The following is a 20,770-nucleotide window of genomic DNA, read 5'->3' as shown; positions in this document are numbered from 1 at the left end:
CTAAAGAGTTGCAACATTCTGAGTGACTCAGTCACACTCAGGTACATGAATATGACAGCAGGTCCATTTCCAGAAACAGGATGTTTTTTGGAGTTTGGTTCTCTCAGTTAATGGTGCCCCAGAATGAGGACACTTAAAGAAAAATCTAGGTCATTGATGCAGATCACACACACACAGTGCTGATTTGTGAATATTACTGACCTAGTACCAAGTTCCCACCCTAAGGGGAGGAGAGCTCATAACATACACACACATACATACAAATCCTAAGAAACACACAAAGGATTCATACAAACAGACACTGATGGACCAGTCACCTGCAAACACACTTGCAATGCACATCAACACACCTGACTCATGACACACCCAGTAAACAGCTCACCACATATGCACTAACACTACACACATATCACCAAAAACACACAAGGCCACAAACAAAACAGTCTCCCAAGAAACACACAAACAGCACATAGGCACCCCAGCCACACACTCATCACAACAGGCACCACACACCCTCCTATTAATAATGAGGGCATGCTTCTGCCTCTTCTGACCCATCCCCTTCCTGGGGGAAGGCCACCAGCTTGGAGCACAAATGCACTCATTAAACCACCACAACATGCCATGCACATGGTCACACAACAGGCCACTGTACAGAGCAAACCACACAATACACCCTCCTGCTCTCACACACCAGTGCGTCACCCACAGACACAGCTCACACATGCACCAGCACATGCTGCTGAGCAGAGGTGTGACCCTTCTCTGACCTGACCTTGGCTACTCTGAGGTCAGGCATCTTCTTGTCCAGCACCAAAGCCAACAATGTCACCTCTGATGCTCAGCCGTGATGCAAGTAGTTAGGTCCCAGGCATGAATCAGGAGTCCCTAATAACAGGCAAGAGGCTGATAACTTGGTGTACATGGGCTAAAACGGGGCCAGGTTGGGTCTAACTCAGGAAGAGTCAGGCTGTGAGATACGTTTGCACACATGTGTGCATACAAATGCAACTATCAAACAGAATGTGCAGAAGGATACACAGTACCTGAAGACTCACAGAGACACACACACAGTCATGAACTGAGAGTCTCATCCATGAATCCACCATCACACAGGCAGATCTGTCCATCAGTGCAGACATCCAGCCTCTCTGACCTGTGCTCTTCATCTTTGGTGAGCTCAGAAACCTCCTGCTCCAGACTGTTACCTTGCTCTTCAGGTTGTCCTCAGGAGTCCTAACATCAACACAAACAGAAGAAACATCTGGGGCCTTGGCACTTGTACAGACTTTCATTTTGTTTAAACAGCCCCAGAGAGATGACTTAAAAAATAACCCTTACTAATGAGAGACTGGCACCCAGTCCCCAAGCTTGTGGCTAATTTTTGCCTGCCCTTTGGGGAGCTGGGTATCCAAGAGCCAGAGGGATTAGAATCCTAGGGGACAGCGTCCCTGATTCCAGTGATGCCTGGAGTCCTTTCTTCTTGGGCATGTGCCAGCTGGGACAAAGGATTTTTCAACTTTTCATTTGGAAATGATTTTAAAGGTACAGAAATATTATAAAAATGATGTCAAGAATTCCTGGAAAGGCCCTACCCTGATTCCCCAATGTTTAATGTTTTACTATGTTTACCTTCTGTGTGCATGCATGTATTAATGTAACTATGTTTGAGGCTTAGGTTTTCAGAAGGTATGGCACAATGCATGTTATTAGAAGACATGGCATTAGCTGGGTGGGCTGGATTGGGAGTAAAAGGGAGAAAATGGTACCTAAACAATGATTAAAATAAAAGAAAAGAAAAGAAAATTTAAAAGAAAAGATATATTAATTTTTCCATGTATTAGTGTTTGAATTCTTGATCAATTGACTATGGTGGTATTGGCAGGATCTCTTATAAAGTTACTATTGTTTTAAAGTTAATATTTTAACCTGCTTATTAATAGGTATCATTTAAGTAGATAATTTTGATCATATATAAACATAACTTTTCCCTTATTAACATTTCAGCCACTATAGTTAACATCCATTGGTGATTCTTTGTTTATTTTCCTTTTTTAAAAAAAAGTTATTCTTTGATTATGCTGTTATAGTTGTCCCAATTTTTCCAAATTTTTCCCCTTCACCCAGCACCCCCAAATCTCTCAGGCAGTCCCCACTCTCTTGTTCACATCCATGGGTCATGCATATAAATTCTTTTGCTGCTCCATTTCCTTTAATTTATATCCCCATGGCTATTCTGTAACTACCTGTTTATACTTAATTCTCTGAGCTCTTCACCCATTTCCCCACACTCCCCTTTCATCTGGCAATCATCAGCACCCTCTCCATATCCATTATTTTGTCTCTGCTGTTTATGTTTGCCTAGTCTGTTTTTCAGATTCAGTTGTTGATAGATAAGTGTTTATTGCCATTTTATTGTTCTTAGTTTTTCTCTTCTCCTTTTTCTTAAATAAGTTCTTTCAACATTTCATATATTAATGGCTTGGTGATGAAGAACTTTAGTTTTTTCTGTCTGGGAGGTTCTTTATCTGCCCTTGGAGTCTAAATGATAACCTTGGTGGATAGAGCAATCTTGGTTGTAGATTCCTGCTTTTATTGACTTTGAATATTTCTTGCTAATCCCTTCTAGGCTGCAAAGCGTCTTTTGAGAAATCAGTTGACTGGCTTATGGGAACTCCTTTGTAGGTAACTACCTGCTTTTCTCTTGCAGCTTTTAAGAGTCTCTCTTTATATTTAACCTTTGACATTTTAATGATGATGCGTCTTAGAGTAGACCTCTTTGCATCCATCTTGTGTGGGACTCTCTGTGCTTCTTGGTTGCCCTGTCTATTTCCTTCACCAAATAACTGAAGTTCTTTTTCATTACTTTTTCCAAATATTTTCAATTTCTAGCTTTTTCTCTTCTCCTCTTGGCACCCCAATGTGAATGTTGTAACATTTGTGGTGGTTACAGAGGCTCTTCACAGTATCCTTGGTTTAGTTTTGATTCCTTTTTTTCTTGTTGTTTTTTATTTCCTTAAGTTCCAAATCACTGATTTCATTCTCAGCTTCATCAATTCTGCTGTTGTTTCCCTTTAAATTGTTCTGTATTTTAATTCGTGTATCCTTTGTTTCTGACTGGATCTTTGTTATTCTGTTGAAGTCCTCACTAAATTCCTTGAGGAGCCTCATAAGCAGTATTTTGAACTCTGCATCTGATAGAGTGCTTATCTCCATTTTGTTTAGCTCTTTTTCTGGAGTTTTATTCTGCTCTTTGATTCGGGCCTTGTTTCTTTGTGTACTCATTTTCGTCAGCCTCCCTGTGTTTGTTTCTGTGTATTAAGTAGAGCTGCTATGACTCCCTGTCTTAGTAGAGTGGCCTAATGTTGTAGCTGTCCTGTAGGGACCAGTAGCACAGCTTCCCCTGTCACCCAAGCTGGGTACTGAAGGTGTGCCCTTTGTGTGGGCTGAGTATACTCGCTTCTTGTAATTGAGCCTCAGTTGCTGCTGGCAGGTTAATGGGAATGCTTTATGCAGGGCAGTCACCTGCAAGGATTGGCTGTGACCACTTACCACCATCCTCCAACCTCTGTGGAGGATGATCTGTGCAGGATCCAGGAGATGGTGCTCTGACATGGTCTGTAGCTGTCCACTGCATGCACAGGCTCTGAGGTTTCTGATGTGGTGCAGGACAATGTTAGCTGCCTCCTGTGTTCTCCCTGAAGCTACCCTGCATGAGCTATCAGGCAATTTGAGTTGACTGCTACCTCTGCTGGGCTTGGATATTCCCAGGCAAAGCCAAGCTCTGAATCAAGGCTGGCTGCTGCTAGTACCAGGGCTGGGGCCACTTAGCATGAGGTATGGGGGATGGTGACTCACTGAGGCTGGCTGTTGCTTGTTAGAGATGATTAGGAAGTTGTGAAGCATGAGGCAAGACCAGCCATTCATGTGGAAAGGCCACTGTTAACAGCTTGGGTGGGTCCATAAGTGGGTGAGACAGAGTTTCAGGGGCTGTGTAGGGTAGGGCAAACAGTGTAAGGCAGGTTGATGGAGTCTCATATGGCACCCACATGTGAGCTCTGTGGCTTTGTGGAGGGAAGATTCATAAAAGGGACAGTGGCCTCTGCCTGCCCTTTTTACCTGGAAGAAAACTATACCCCAGCTCTCACCTTGATGCCAGACACTTCGGTTTCTCCCAGTGTGCCACTGGTGCCTCTCAAACTGCTAGCCCAGCACTGGAGCGTAGAGGGAGTGAGCCTAAATCTGTACATGTTTTCTTTAAGAGGAAGTCCTTGGGAGTCTAGAAATTTCTTTTCTCGACTCAACATCCACTGATTTTTGCAGACATAAGGATGGAGACTTGTCTTCCTGGCCCTGGAACTGTGGGCTGGGGTCGTTGTGGGGCTGGGAATCCTTGCTCCTGAGATATTCCTGTATAACTTTTTTCCACCACGTGTGGATGTGGGACCAGCCTGTTCCACAACTCCTCCTTCTTATCCCGGTGTGGATGGTTGTGGTTTCTTTAATTCTGTGGTTGTCGGACTTTCTCTCAAATTGATCCCTGACAGTTCTGACTGGTGGTTGTTCAATAGTTTAATTGTAATTTGATGTGGTTGGGCAAGGAGGAGAGCTGTGTTTACATATGCCACCATCTTGATCTCATTGATGATTCTTCTATGACAAGATTACCACACATGTTATAGCCAGATGATAATGTTTCAAATACTGTCTTTTTTCCTATTTTTATTATTGTGTTTGAAGAAAGAAGTTACCCTTATTCCCCACTCATTTGTTTTCTCTTTGTTTATGTCATTATGGACTCATGGATTTTTATGTATTACTCTCTGAGTTATAATACATTACTATTGCTATTCATTTTGAATCTCTAGGTGTGTTTATTATTTACAAGGATTCTAAATAATATCAGAGAAGACAACTAGGGAATGTATATAAAAGGAAAACAAGAAGTAAAACCTCCAATCCAAGGACTAAAGGAATGTTTATGCATGCTGGTGGGTCAGGAGTGGGACAGAAAGAATGAGAAATGGGAATATATGTATATTTTATTTATTTATTTATTTATTTATTATTTATATGACTCTTTAGTCTAATTACGGTATTTATTTAACATATGGTTAGGTTCATTTGTCTTCTTGATTCTACTTTGCTTTATGCACCACCTCTTCTATTTATTTTCTAGTGGCAAAAGACAACATGGTCATAACCATTCTAATAATTATACTCACCTCCCATCTCTTCTGTCCACCTTCTCTGGGTAAACCACCTCATTAGGTGCTGATTTATTCTTCCTCTGTTTTTTTTGCTCAAATGGGGAGACATATGTATATTTTATATCCCTTTAATTTTTACAAAAACGTTCAGTAGTATCAGTACCATTTTGCACATTGCTTGTTTCCATTTAACAATATATCCAGATGTGTCTCCATATTGATTCATAGATATCTTTGCTTTTATTTTTTGACAGTTGCCAATTACTCAATTTCATTGATGCTCTTTAGAGTTTCCTGTAGGAGTCCTAAATTTGAGATAGTAGTGATGAGTCTCCTAAATGCCACTAGATTGTTTATTTTAGAAGGCTAAAGTGGTCAATTTTGTGTTTCATATATTAAATGTTACTTAAAAGTTAAAAAGAAAATAAGTAATCTCTCAATACAGCACAGAAAAGAATTACTAAATAGTAATAATGTATGATTAATAAGTTAGTAGAGGTGTAATGGAATATCAAAATATATATGAATATAAAAAGGGAGAAAAACAAGAGAGAATAAATGTGAAGCAGGTGTATATCAAAGTTATAGGGAAAATATAAATTCAAATACATTATGATTACTTTAGATGTCAGTAGAGAAATAGCTCCAGAAATAACAATTGTTGCTGCACATGAAAAGAACAAAATCCAACTTTATATACACCCTGACAAAAGTACACCTTACTGAGAATTTAGACACAGTAAAGTCTAAAGTGATGGGGAAAAAATGCCATTTAAAACCTAACCTGAGAAAAGCTGCATCTTTACTAGATACACTATAGTAATACCTATATCGATATCTATATATGCATCTATCTCTAGAGATATAAAGTATCGGTATTAATATAAGAAGTAAATAAACTATTATTGCGGGCCCCATTCCTAGAAATATCCAAATCTGTATCTATCTATATATATGTCTGTCTGTATGTGTATCTATGTGTATAGGTATAAAATATCAATATTAATATGAGAAGTAGATGAAGTATTAATTCATGACCCATTGTTAGAAATATCTCCTCATTTTAAACAAAATAGTGTGCTTTAAAAGGCACTTTTAAAAAGCCTGTCTCTCTCTGTTTGCAAATTTTGCTTTGTAGTACATGTGAATTTTCATAGTATGATTATTCTGATCATGGCTGATTGCTCTCAGCCAGCATAATGTCATTGAATGTGAGTTGGACAGACGTGTGAATAATGAAGCTGACAAAAGCCAGCATAACAGAATCAGTTCAAAAAAGAAAAGTAAGTTCACCAGTAGCAAATCATGATACTAAATCAGGTGTCCTCATAATACGTCATTAAAATACATAAGGAAAAACTGACATATCTCAGTGGAGAAAAAGACAAATTCATAGTTAAAATTGTGCAACAGGGTTTGCAAAAGATTTTGCAGATACCTTATAATAGATGATGAACAAGTGAAAAATATTGTTTAGGAATAATTATAAACAATCCAAGTAGGAAATGTGACCTCATTGACATATTAACTTCTTCAACCCTGTTGACAAATATACTAAGGCCTGCTTTATATCTCTGTTCCTCAGGGTGTAGATGAAGGGGTTCAGCATGGGGGTAACTACCGTATACATGACCGAAGCAATTATGTCTTTGGAATCCCATGATGAGGACAAAAAGTAAACACCTATAAGTGTTCCATAGTATAAAGACACCACAAGGAGATGGGAGCCACAGGTAGAAAAAGATTTCAAGAGTCTCCTAGTAGAGGGAGCCTTCAGGATGATGGTCCCTATACGGATATATGAGCCCAAAATAATAACCAAAGGCAAGAATAAAATCATTCCTCCCTCAATGAAGATGACCAAGTCATTGAGGGAGATGTCTGAGCAGCTGAGCTTCAGGAGCACACTGAGGTCGCAGAGGAAGTGGGTGATGACATTGTCGGCACAGAAGGAGAGTCGGACCAAGAGGACAGTGTGCAACAGGGCATGGGCACATGAAGTAATCCATGAGGCAGCCACCAGCAGCACACACAACTCCTCCCTCATGATGGTGTTATAATGTAGAGGGTGACAGATGGCCACATACCTGTCATATGCCATCACTGCCAGAAGAAGATTATCAACACAACCAAAAAATATATAAAAACACAACTGAGAAATACACCCTGGGTAGGAAATGAAGATGTGATGAGTCTGCATATTCATGAGCATCTTTGGGACAATGACAGATGAGATAGAGACATCAGGGAGGGCCAGGTGGCTGAGGAAGAAGTACATGGGCGTGTGCAGGTGGGAGTCCAGCCTGATGAGCAGGATGATGAGTAGGTTGCCCAGCACTGTGGTCAGGTACATGCCCAGGAACAGGGTGAAGAACACACCCTGGTGCTCTGGCAGGATGGGCAGCCCCAGGAGAACAAACTCGGACACGCTGCTCTGGTTCTCAGGCCTCATGCTGCTCTTCTGTCTGCTGGGGACAAGGGAGGTTTGGGAACCTCAGGATCCTAGAAAGACAAGCAGGACTATCACATCTCATACTGTCATTTAATGGGAAATCATGAAAATTTTTTCCTTATTTTTATTGCTTACACCATTACAGTTCCCATTTTTTTCCCTTTCCTGCGTCCACCTAATCCACACTCCCCCACTCCCTTAGGCCATCACCACAGAATGGGTCATGCATGTATCTTCTTTGGCTAATCACTTCACCTGCCAGGTGCCATTGACCTACAGCTGTAAACTCAGGGCCACTCCAGAAATGGGTGACTGTTTAAAGCCCTTTGATGCCAGAATAGCTCTGAAACCAGAACAGTCCACAAACTCTTCCACAGTAATGCTGGCCATCCTGGGGCCATAAACACTGCTCTGCATATTAAGTTAGGGGCTTTGTCTACCTTTTATAATCCAACATCAGCCTTACATTCCCAGACTAAAACATCATCACAACTACAGTAAGAATGACTATTCTTTCTGTCTTCTATTAGCTGCAAGGAAATAGAAACATAAAAATGATATAAGTCTTACGTGCATATGTAAACAGTATGTATTACCATTTTTTATAGGTTAAAAAATATCAAATACTTTTTAATAGCCAATAATGGAATAACTTTTTATGGTGACAAGTAGTTATTTAAATGTTGAATCACCATGTTGTACACACCTGAAACTAATATTGTATTGTATGTCAACTATAATCAGAATAAACTTAAAGGGAAAAATTATCAAATTTGCAGGTCAGTCTACTCCATCTGCATGATCAGAGCCTGTGCGCTTAACTACCACCCATGGACACCTCTCCCATCCTTGGTAACTCCCTGGGTTACTGTAGGGTTGCAAGCAGTTCAACAGTTTCTTAGATCCCTACCTAGATAGTTCCCTTCATTTATATTGATCTGCTTTCCAATTGAGAAAAGACCATTACATTCATTATCATGGATTCAGAAATACATATTTATTGCACACTCAGCCTCACACACTCTACAACAAACAGCATACACCCTCCTATTAATAATGAGGGCCTGCTTCCACCCTTTCTGACTCATCCCATTAATGGGGGAAGGCCACCAGCATGGGGCAGTTAAGCCTATTCAGTCACAGGCACACTGATTAAACCACCACCAACATCCCATGCACATGGTCACACAACATGGTAACACAGAGAGAAAACCAAACAGTACATCTTCATGCTCTCGCACACCAGTGTGTCACCCACAGACACAGCTCACATGTACACCAGCACATGCTGCTGGGCAGAGGAGTGAACCCTCACTAACCTGACCTTGGATCCTGTGAGGTCAGTTATCTTCTTGTCCAGCACCATAGCCCCAACATGGAAACTAGAGCCCTCAGGGGTCTTGTTGACCCTTTGGCGTCAGCTTTGCTAACTGACTCCCTTTCTGCTGAGAGGTCCCGCGACAGACTCCCCTGAGAAGTGATCACAGCACAACTCCCTCCCTTAACAAGAGCCCCAGAGGCCAGCAAAGTGGAGCTCAAACTCATGAGAAGTTGGCCAGGCTTCCACAATCCAAAGAGTCTCGCCGCTGTATCAGGGACCAGACGTCAGGAAAGAAGCAGGGGTTTGAGGCCAGTGAAGGGAGCCCTGTTATCCCTGTAGAGGAGTGTATCAGTTCCTCTCTCCTTTCCTGCTCCTCTCCTTGTTAATCAGCTCAGGATTTCCTGGGAGAAGGGTGAGGGAGCTGAGCTTTGGCTGAGCAGCAGACTTGGAGACAACTAGCAGATGTGGCACAGCTCAGCTCCTGGAGACACTGGGAAGGTGAGAGAAGCGTCTGTATATGAAGGTGAGCTTCAGGAAGCTAGCTGGACAGTTTGGTGCTGATTCTTTCCTCCCTGAGAGTTTCCAGTATTTTATGTATTAGAAGTCATGAAGTGCAACTAAAACTTCATCTGGCTGTTGGTGTTAAGCCCCACGGGTTTGATGTGTAGGAAGCAAAATTCCATCAGTAGGGGCAAAAAACCTGTTGTATTCTCAGTCTCATTCACTGAGCTTGTGCTTTTAGAACTGTTCTTCCTGATTGTCAGATCCAAACCCTTCTCCCCTTTTTTCTAGTCATCAACATGGGTGATCCTCAGGTCTACGATCTGGAGTACCCAACTTCATTAATTAACCCAAATCTCCACCAACATTTTGGATTCTGCATTCCCTAGGCAGCCCTTTCACAAATGACTTATTTTAGAATTGCCCTGTGCTTGACAAACTGCTTTTCAGACATGGAATCTCACTTGCTATTGGTGAAACATCAGGCACCAGCTTGTGGACAGGAGATGGAGGACAAATCCCAGTTTTTGTCTTAAGTCCAGGGCACAACCACAACTCCACACACACTAGACACACCCAGCTATCCCCGGCCAAATTTCCTTCCTGATTTTGGCTAGTTCTTCACCGATATTCAAATACCCAAATTCTATCATCTACCATCTGTATAACACAGAAAGAAGGGTCACCTCTCTTGGAACTACAAAGGTAAATTCTGAACATGGGAGTCAAAACCTTGTCTGTTAAGGGGGACTGAAGGGTAGTTCATGAGGAAATGATGACAGTGAGGAAAGCAATGTCTATACTCAAGCATGTGGAGGTGGAGCAGTGATTCAGCTGGGTTCAGGAGGGATAATTTGTACACCGGTCCAGTGAATACACAATTCACTGCAACAGAATTGGAAGATGAGCCCTGAAAACTGGGATCACTTGTGTCTGCCTTAAGTAAACATGAGACTCCAGTGCTGAGGTGATGTTGGAATGACGTGATTCTCTGCCTGTGAACCTGTGAAGTCCCATTAACCCACAGCTGAAACCTCAGGGACACTTGAGAAATTTGTGGCCATTTAAAGCCACTTGATACCACAATAACTCTGAAACCAGAAAAGTCCACAAACTGTGTTTCATAACAGTGCTGAACAGTTTGGTGAACATCTGAGTGCTGGACTGAGGACCTCACCTGTGTTCCCTAACTATATCCACTCATCACACTTATGTTCCCAGATTTCACAACCACTTCACAGCTGCACTAAGATTTTGTGGTCTTTGACGTATTGCAGCTTTTAAGAAACAGAAACAGAAATGATACAAACTCTGTAGGCACAGAGCAATACACTGGTTTGCAGAATGGTACACACACGTGTATCTGTGTTTATATGATATGCAATATATAATATATAAATGACACATATTTGTTACCATTTTCTATACCTCACAATGACCAAGTACTGGCTGCTTCATGGGTTTCAGTCTAATACATGTGTGTAATCAACACCCATGCTCTAAACCATTTTACACAGAAACTTCCCGTTTGTTGATTAGGGGAGGCAAGCATGATATGTTGTTTTAGAGCTGTAAGGACCCCATTTGTCCAAAATTTTCTTAGTCTCCTTACTAATTTTGTTCCTTCACATTTGTATACGCTGCAAGTGAGAAAAATTCTCCAATACATACACATTTTCATACAATAAACAATTCCTGAAAGCCTCTCTAAGATTCACAAGGAAGTGCAATTCTTTCCACTTTATAGATGTAAACCGAGGCCAAGGATTTAAATAACTTTCCAAGGTCACCACTATTTCAAGGTCATTCTGCCCAATAACGTATCACAGTGTGATGCCTGGAATGCCTTTTGTATGGGATGTTCAGTAAAACTAAAGAGTTGCAACATTCTGAGTGACTCAGTCACACTCAGGTACATGAATATGGCAGCAGGTCCATTTCCAGAAATAGGACGTTTTTGGAGTTTGGTTCTCTCAGCCTATGGTGCCCATGAATGAGGACACTTAAAGAAAAATCAAGGTCGTTGATGCAGATCACACACACACAGTGCTGATTTGTGAATATTACTTACCTGGTACCAAGTTCCCACCCTAAACGAAGGAGAGCTCATAACATACACACACATATATACAAGTCATCAGAAACACACAAATGAGGCATACAGAACACACATTGATGGACTGATCACCTGCAAACACACTCACAATGCACATCAACGCACCTGACTCATGACACACCCAGTGAACAGCTCACCACATATACACTAACACTGCATACATGTCACCAAAAACACACAAGGCCGCAAACAAAACAGTCTCCCAAGAAACACACAAAGAGCACCTGCACCCCCAGCCACACACTCACCACAACAGGCAGCACACACCCTCCTATTAAAAATGAGGGCATGCTTCTGTCCCTTCTGACTTATCCCCTTCCTGGGGGAAGGCCATCAGTTTGGGGCAGGTTAGCCTATTCAGTCACAAGTGCACTCATTTAACCACCACAACATGCTATGCACATGGTAAACCACAATGCCATGCACATGGTCACTCAACAGGTCACTGTACAGAGCAAACCACAGAATACACCCTCCTGCTCTCACACACCAGTGCATCACCCACAGACACAATACACATGTGCACCAGCACATGCTGCTGAGCAGAGGTGTGACCCTTCTTTGACCTTACATTGGCTCCTCTGACGTCAGGTATCTTTCTGTCCAGCACCAGGGCCAACAATGTCACCTCTGATGCTCAGCCATGATGCAAGTACTTAGGGTCACAGGCATGAATCAGGAGTCCCTAATCACAGGCAAGAGGCTGATAACTTGGTGTACATGGGCTAAAATGGGGCTAGGTCAGGTCTAACTCAGGAAGAGTCAGGCTGTGAGTCAGATGCGTGTGCACTCATGTGTGCACACAGATGCAACTGTCAAACAGAATGTGCACAAGCATACACAGCACCTGAAGGCTCACAGAGACACACACACAGTCATGAACTGAGAGTCTCATCCATGAATCCACCATCACACAGGCAGATCTGTCCATCAGTGCAGACATCCAGCCTCTCTGACCTGTGCTCTTCATTTTTGGTGAGTTTAGACACCTTCTTCTCCAGACTCTTGCCCAGCTCCTCAGGTTGTCCTCAGGAGTCCTAACATCGACACAAACAGAAGAAACATCTGGGGACTTAGCACTTGTACAGACTTTCATTTTGTTCAAACAGCTCCAGAGAGATGACTTAAAATATAACCCTTACTAATGAGAGACTGGCACCCAGTCCCCAAGCTTGTGGCTAATTTTTGCCTGCCCTTTGGGGAGCTGGGTATCCAAGAGCCAGAGGGACTGGAGTCCTAGGGGACAGTGTCCCTGATTCCAGTGATGCCTGGAGTCCTTTCTTCTTGGGCATGTGCCAGCTGGGACAAAGGATTTTTCAACTTTTCATTTGGAAATGATTTTAAAGGTACAGAAATGTTATAAAAATGATGTCAAGAATTCCTGGAAAGGCCCTACCCTGATTCCCCAATGTTTAATGTTTTACTAGGTTTACCTTCTGTGTGCATGCATGGATTAATGTATGTTTGAGGTTTAGGTTTTCAGCAGGTATGCCACAAAGCATATTATTAGGAGACATATGATATTAATTTTTGCATTTACTAGTGTTTGAATCCTTGATCAGTTGGCTATGGTGGTATCTGGCAGGTTCTCTTATAAAGTTACTATTGTTTTAAAGTTAATATTTTCACCTGGTTATTAATAGGTATCATTTGGGTAGATAATTTTCATGATATATGAACATAACTTTTTCCTTATTAACATTTCAGCCACTATAATTAACATCTATTGCTGATTCTTTGTTTACTTTCTTTTTAAAAAAATATATTCTTTGATTATGCTGTTACAGTTCTCCCCATTTTGCCCAATTTTGCCCCCTCACCCAGCACTCCCACTCCCTCAGGCTATCCCCACTGAGTTGTTCACGTACATGGGTCATACATAAAAATTTTTCTGCTGCTCCATTTCCCTTACTTTAAATGCCCATGGCTATTCTGTAACTACCTGTCTGTACTGAATGCTCTCACCTCTTCACCCATTTCCCCATACTCCCCTCCCATTTGGGAATAATCAGCACACTCTCCATATCCATTATTTTTTCTTTGCTGTTTATGTTTGCCTAGTCTGTTTTTCAGATTCAGTTGTTTATAAATATGTGTTTATTGGCATTTTATTGTTCATAGTTTTTTTCTTCTTCTTTTTCTTAAATAAGTACTTCCAACATTTCATAAAATAATGGCTTGGTGATGAAGAACTCCTTTAGTTTTTACTGTCTCGGAAGTTCTTTATGTGCCTTTCAATTCCAAATGATGGCCTTGCTTGGTAGAGCAATCTTGGTTGTACGTCATTGCTTTTATTGACTTTGAATATTTTTTGCCAATCCCTTCTAGCCTGCTGTTTCTTTTGAGAAATCAGTTGATAGTCTTATGGGAACTCCTTTGTAGGTAACTACCTGCTTTCCTCTTGCAGCTTTTAAGAGTCTCTCTTTATATTTAAGCTTTGGCATTTTAATGATGATGCGTCTTAGAGTGGGCCTCTTTGCATCCATCTTGTTTGGGACTCTGTGCTTTTGGACTGACATGTCTATTTCCTTCACCAAATAACGGAAGTTCTTTTTCATTGTTTTTTCCAAATGGATTATTAATTTCTAGCTTTTCTCTTCTCCTTCTGGCACCCCACATGTGAATTGTGGAACATTTGAGGTTGCTACAGAGGTTCTTCACAGTAGCCTTTGTTCATTTTTTATTCCTTTTTCTTCTTCTTGTTTTTTATTTCTTTAAATTCTGAATCACTGATTTGATTCTTAGCTTTGTCCACTCTGCTGTTGTTTCCCTTTAAATTGTTCTGTATTTTAATTCGTATATCCTTTCTTTCTGACTGGATCTTTATTCTACTGCTGAAGTCCTCACTAAGTTTCTTGAGCAGCCTTATAAGCAGTATTTTGAACTCTGCATCTGATAGAGTGCTTATCTCCATTTTGTTTAGTTCTTTTTCTGGAGTTTTATTCTGTTCTTTGATTCGGGCCTTGTTTCTTTGTGTACTCATTTTCGTCAGCCTCCCTGTGTTTGTTTCTGTGTATTAAGTAGAGCTGCTATGACTCCCTGTCTTAGTAGAGTGGCCTAATGTTGTAGGTATCCTGTAGGGATCAGTAGCACAGCTTCCCCTGTCACCCAAGCTGGGTACTCAGGGTGTGCACTTTGTGTGTGCTGAGTATACTCTATTCTTGTAATTGAGCCTCAGTTGCTGCTGGCAGATTAATGGGAATGCTTTATGTAGGCCAGTAACCTGCAAGGATTGGTTGTGACCACTTACCACCATCCTCCACCCTCTGTGGAGGATCAGCTGTGCGGGAGCCAGGAGATGGTGCTCTTACATGGTTGTAGCTGTCCACTGGATGCACAGGCTCTGAGGTTTCTGATGTGGTGCAGGACAATGTTAGCTGCCTCCTGTGTTCTCCCTGAAGCTACCCTGCATGAGCTATCAAGCAATTTGAGTTGACTGCTACCTGTGCTGGGCTTGGATATTCCCAGGCAAAGCCAAGCTCTGAATCAAGGCTAGCTGCTTCCAGTGCCAGGCCTGGGGCCACTTGGGAAGATGTATGGAGGATGGTGGCTCACTGAGGCTGACTGTTGGTTGTTAAAGATGATTAAGAAGTTGTGAAGCATGATCCAAGACCAGCCATTCATATGGAAAGGCCACTGTTAAGAGCCTGGGTGGGTGCATAAATTGGGTGAGACAGAGTCTCAGGGAATCTCTAGGGCAGGGCAAACAGTGTAAGGCAGGTTGATGGAGTCTCAGATATGGCACCCACATGTGAGCTCTGTGGCTTTGTGGAAAGAGGATCCAGAAACGGGACAGTGGCCTCTGCCTGCCTTTTTTCCTGGAAGAAAACTGTTCCCCAGCTCTCACATTGATGCCAGACACTTCATTTTCTCCCAGTGTGCCACTGGTGACTCTCAAACTGCTAGTCCTGTGCTGAAGCCCAGAGGGAGTGAGCCTGAATCTGTATGTGTTTTCTTTAAGAAGTGCTTGGGACACTAGAAGTTTCTTCCCTCAACTCAATCTGCACTGATTTTTGCAGACAAGGAGAAGACTTGTCTTCCTGGCCCTGGAACTGTGGGCTGGGGGCTGTTGTGGGGCTGGGTTTCCTCACTGCTGAAATACTCCTCTCAAATTTTTATCCATCACATGCAGATATTCGACCTGACTGTTCCACAACTCCTCCCCCGTACCAGTGTGGATGGATAGGTTGCTTGAGTTCTGTAGTTGTTGGACTTCCACTCACTTCGATTCCTGACAGTTCTGAGTTATGGGTGTTCTATAGTTTAATTGTAATTTCATGTGGTTTTGCAAGGAGGAGGGCCATGTTTACTTATGCCAACATCTTGATCTCATTGATGATTGTTATATGACAAGATTATCACAAATTTGATGGCCAGATGGTAATTTTTCAAATACTATGTTTTTTCCTATGTTTATTAATTGTGTTCTCTTATAGGAAGGAAGTTACCCTTATTCCCCACTCATTTGTTTTCTGTTTGTTTATATCATTATGGACTCTTAGATTTTTACTTATTATTCTCTGAGTTATAATCCATTAAAGTTGTTACTCATTTTGAATGTGTAGGTATGTTTATTGTTTACAGGGATTCTAAATATTATCAGATAAGTCAACTAGGGAATATATATTAAAGGAATATAAGAAGTAAAACCTTGAAACCAAAGTCTAAAGGAATGTTCATACATGATTGTGTATCAGGAGTGAGACAGAAAGAATGAGGGATCAGAAGATAAGATATATATACACACACACACACACATATATATACATACATATATGTATACATACATATATATAAACATAAGTTTCCATTTCTTTATATGGAAAACCATATAGCTCGGAGAGTTAAATGGTTACAAAGAACCATTTACATAGTTCTTTGTAAAACCCATGAACTCGAACTGATATCTCTAATACTAGTTAAGACCCAAGAGTCCTTTGCAGCTTCTCCTTTTCTATGCACAGTACCTTTCCCATGAGATCGAGGAGTCACTCCCATCTCCTCAGCGTTTACTTGTTTGCTGAATCTTTGGATACATGGGAAGTAGTTCAGAATCTTGAACTCATACCACTGTTAATGACACACTAACTACAGTTTATGACTTTGTTTCCAGTTTTCTTTTGTTTGTTTTTTTTGTGGGAGTATATAGACAGAAATCTGGGTTCAGGAATTACTAGGGTACTTACATTATTTTCCTCTTTAGTCTAAGTATGGTATTTATTTAAAATAGAGTTAGGTTCATTTTTTCTCCTGATTCTATTTTGCTTTGTGCACCACCTGTTCTGTTTCTTTTCTAGTGGCAAAAGACAACATGGTCATAACCACGCTAATAATTATACTCACCTCCCATCTCTTCTGTCCACTTTCTCTGGGTAAATCACCTCATTAGTTTCTGATTTATTCTTCCTGTGCTTCTTTTTGCTCAAGTGGGCAAACATATGTATATTTTATTTCCCCTTAATTTTTACAAAACCTTCAGTAGTGTAAGTACTGTGTCCTTGTGCATGTTGATTGTTTCCATTTAACAATATATGAAGATGTTTCTCCATATTGATTCATAAATATGTTTGCCTTTTTTTTCACAGTTGAACATTACTCAATTTTAGTGATGCTCTTTAGAGTTTCCTGTAGGGGTCCTAAATTGAGATATTGATGATAAGTCTCCTAAATGCCACTGAATTGTGTGTCTTAGAAGGCTAAAGTGGTCAATGTCATGTTTTGTATATTAAACATCACTTAAAAATTAAAAAGACAGTAAGAAGTAATCTCTGCAGAAACCACAGAAAAGAATTACAAAATAGTAATAATGCATGATTAATAAGTTAGTAGAGGGGTAATGGAATATCAAATTATATATGAATATCAAAAGGGAGAAAAACAAGAGAGAATAAATGTTAAGCAGGTGTATTGCATAGTTATATGGAAAATACAAACTCAAATACATTATGATTACTTTAGATTTCAATAGAGACATAGCTCAAAAATAACAATTGTTGCTGCACATGAAAAGAACAAAATCTAAATTGATTTACACCATTGACAAAAGGACACCTTACTGACAAATTGGACACAGTAAAGTCCAAAGTAATGGGGAAAAAATGCCATGTAAAACTTAACATGAGAAAGGATGCATCTTTACTACATATACTATAGTAATACCTATATCTATATCTATATATACATCTGTGTCTACAGATGTAAAGTATTGATATTAATATGAGAAGTAGATGAACTATTATTTTAGGCCCCATTTCTAGAAATATCTGTATCCAAATATGTATCTATCTATCTGTCTATCAATCTATGTCTATCTGTATGTGTATCTATGTATATAGGTATAAAATATCAATGTTAATATGAGAACTAGATGAAGTATTAATGCAGGACACAATGTTAGAAATATCTCATTTTAAACAAAGTAGTGTGCTTTAAATGCATTTTTAAAAAGTCTGTCTCTCTTTGGTTGAAAATTTTGCTTTGTAGCACATGTGAATTTTCGTAGTATAATTATTCTGATCATGGCTGATTGCTGTCAGCCAGCATGACGTCATTGAATGTGAGCTGGGAAGACGTGTGCATAATGAACCTGAAGCTGACAAAAGCCAGCATAACAGAATCAGTTCAAAAAAGAAAGGAAAGTTCCTCAGTAGTAGGCCGTGACACTAAATCAGGTGTCCTCATAATACATAACAAAAATACATAAAGAAAAACTGACATATCTCAGTGGAGAAAAAAACAAATTCATAGTTAAAATTGTACAACAGGTTTTGCAAAAGATTTTGCACACACCTTATAAGAGATGATGAACAAGTGAAAAATGTTATGTAGGAATCAAGAATTATAAACAATCCAAGTAGCAAATGTGACCTCATTGACATATGTACTTCTTCAACCCTGTTAACAAACATTGTAAGGCCTGCTTTATATCTCTGTTCCTCAGGCTGTAGATGAAGGGGTTCAGCATGGGGGTAACTACCGTATGCATGACCGAAGCAATTATGTTTTTGGAATCCCATGATGAGGACAAAAAGTAAACACCTACAATTGTCCCATAGAATAAAGACACCACAAGGAGATGGGAGCCACAGGTAGAGAAGGCTTTCAAGAGTCTCCTAGTGGAGGGAGCCTTCAGGATGATGGTCCCTATACGGATATATGAGCCCAAAGTAATACCCAAAGGCAAAAGTAAAATCATTCCTCCCTCAGTGAGGATGACCAGCTCATTGAGGGAGATGTCTGAGCAGCTGAGCTTCAGGAGCACACTGAGGTCGCAGAGGAAGTGTGTGATGACATTGTTGGCACAGAAGGACAGTTGGACCAAGAGGACAGTGTGCAACAGTGCATGGGCACAGGCAATAATCCATGATACAGCTACCAGCAGCACACACAACTCCTCCCTCATGATGGTGGTATAATGTAGAGGGTGACAAATGGCCACATACCTGTCATATGCCATCACTGCCAGAAGAAGATTATCAACACAACCAAAAAATATATAAAAATACAACTGAGAAATACACCCTGGGTAGGAAATGAAGAAGTGATGAGTCTGCATGTTCATCAGCATCTTAGGGACAGTGACAGATGAGAAAGAGACATCAGTGAAGGCCAGGTGGCTGAGGAAGAAGTACATGGGCGTGTGCAGGTGGGAGTCCAGCCTGATGAGCAGGATGATGAGCAGGTTGCCCAGCACTGTGGTCAGGTACATGCCCAGGAACAGGGTGAAGAACACACCCTGGTGCTCTGGCAGGATGGGCAGCCCCAGGAGGAGGAACTCAGACACGCTGCTCTGGTTCTCAGGCCTCATGCTGCTCTTCTGTCTGCTGGGGACAAAGGAGGTTTGGGAATCTCAGGATCCTAGAAAGACAAGCAGGACCATCTTCATACTGTAATTTAATGGGAAAATTATGAAATTTTCTTCCCTTTCCTGCGTCCACCTAATCCACACTCCCCCACTCCCTTAGGCCATCACCACAGAATGGGTCATGCATGTATCTTCTTTGGCTAATTACTTCACCTGCCAGGTGCCGTTAACCTACAGCTATAAACTCAGTGCCACTCCAGAAATGAGTGACTATTTAAAGCCCTTTGATGCCAAAATAGCTCTGAAACCAGAACAGTCCACAAACTCTTCCATAGTAATGCTGGCCATCCTGGGGCCATAAACACTGCTCTGCATATTAAGTCAGGGGCTTTGTCTACCTTTTATAATCCAACATCAGCCTTACATTCCCAGACTAAAACATCTTCACAACTACAGTAAGAATGACTACTCTTTCTCTCTTATATTAGCTGCAAGGAAATAGAAACATAAAAATGATATAAATCTTATGTGCATATGTAAACAGTATGTATTACCATTTTTTATAGGTTAAAAAATATCAAATACTTTTTAATAGCCAATAATGGAATAACTTTTTATGGTGACAAGTAGTTATTTAAATGTTGAATCACCATGTAGTACACACCTGAAACTAATATTGTGTTGTATGTCAACTATAATCAGAATAAACTTAAAGGGAAAAATTATCAAATTTGCAGGTCAGTCTACTCCATCTGCATGATCAGAGCCTGTGCGCTTAACTACCACCCATGGACACCTCTCCCATCCTTGGTAACACCCTGGGTTACTGTAGGGTTGCAAGCAGGTCAACAGTTTCTTAGATCCCTACCTAGATAGTTCCCTTCATTTATATTGATCTGCTTTCCAATTGAGAAAAGACCATTACATTCATTATCATTGATTCAGAAGTACATATTTGTTGCACACTCAGCCACACACACTCTACAACAAACAGCATACACCTTCCTATTAATAATGAGGGCCTGCTTCCACCCTTTCTGACCCATCCCCTTCCTGGGGGAAGGCCACCAGCATGGGGCAGTTAAGCCTATTCAGTCACAGGCACACTGATTAAACCACCACCAACATCCCATGCCCATGGTCACACAACATGGTAACACAGAGAGAAAACCAAACAGTACACCTTCCTGCTCTCACACACCAGTGTGTCACCCACAGACACAGCTCTCATGTACACCAGCACATGCTGCTGGGCAGCGTGTGAACCCTCTCTGACCTGACCTTAGCTCCAGTGAGGTCAGTTGTCTTCTTGTCCAGCACCAGAGCCAACAATGTCACCTCTGATGCTCAGCTGTGATGCAAGTAC

General features: G+C 41.0%; 1 protein-coding gene across 1 annotated transcript; it reads right to left on the bottom strand.

Annotated features, from left to right (window-relative positions):
- Positions 1-6,526: 6,526 nt before the first annotated feature.
- LOC123823307 (olfactory receptor 1J4-like) lies at positions 6,527-19,407 on the bottom strand. The gene is made up of 3 exons (XM_045845897.1): positions 18,911-19,407; positions 6,765-7,663; positions 6,527-6,642 (listed from the first exon to the last, which is right to left on the bottom strand). The coding sequence occupies exons 1-3, from the start codon at positions 19,405-19,407 to the stop codon at positions 6,527-6,529; spliced, it is 1,512 nt and encodes a 503-aa protein (XP_045701853.1).
- Between the last annotated feature and the right edge of the window lie 1,363 nt (positions 19,408-20,770).

Source organism: Phyllostomus hastatus, unplaced genomic scaffold, assembly GCF_019186645.2.
Source record: "Phyllostomus hastatus isolate PE091 unplaced genomic scaffold, TTU_PhHast_1.1 phas_contig_495, whole genome shotgun sequence".
Lineage (NCBI taxonomy): Eukaryota > Metazoa > Chordata > Mammalia > Chiroptera > Phyllostomidae > Phyllostomus > Phyllostomus hastatus.
This window is presented reverse-complemented; position numbering and strand designations above follow the sequence as displayed.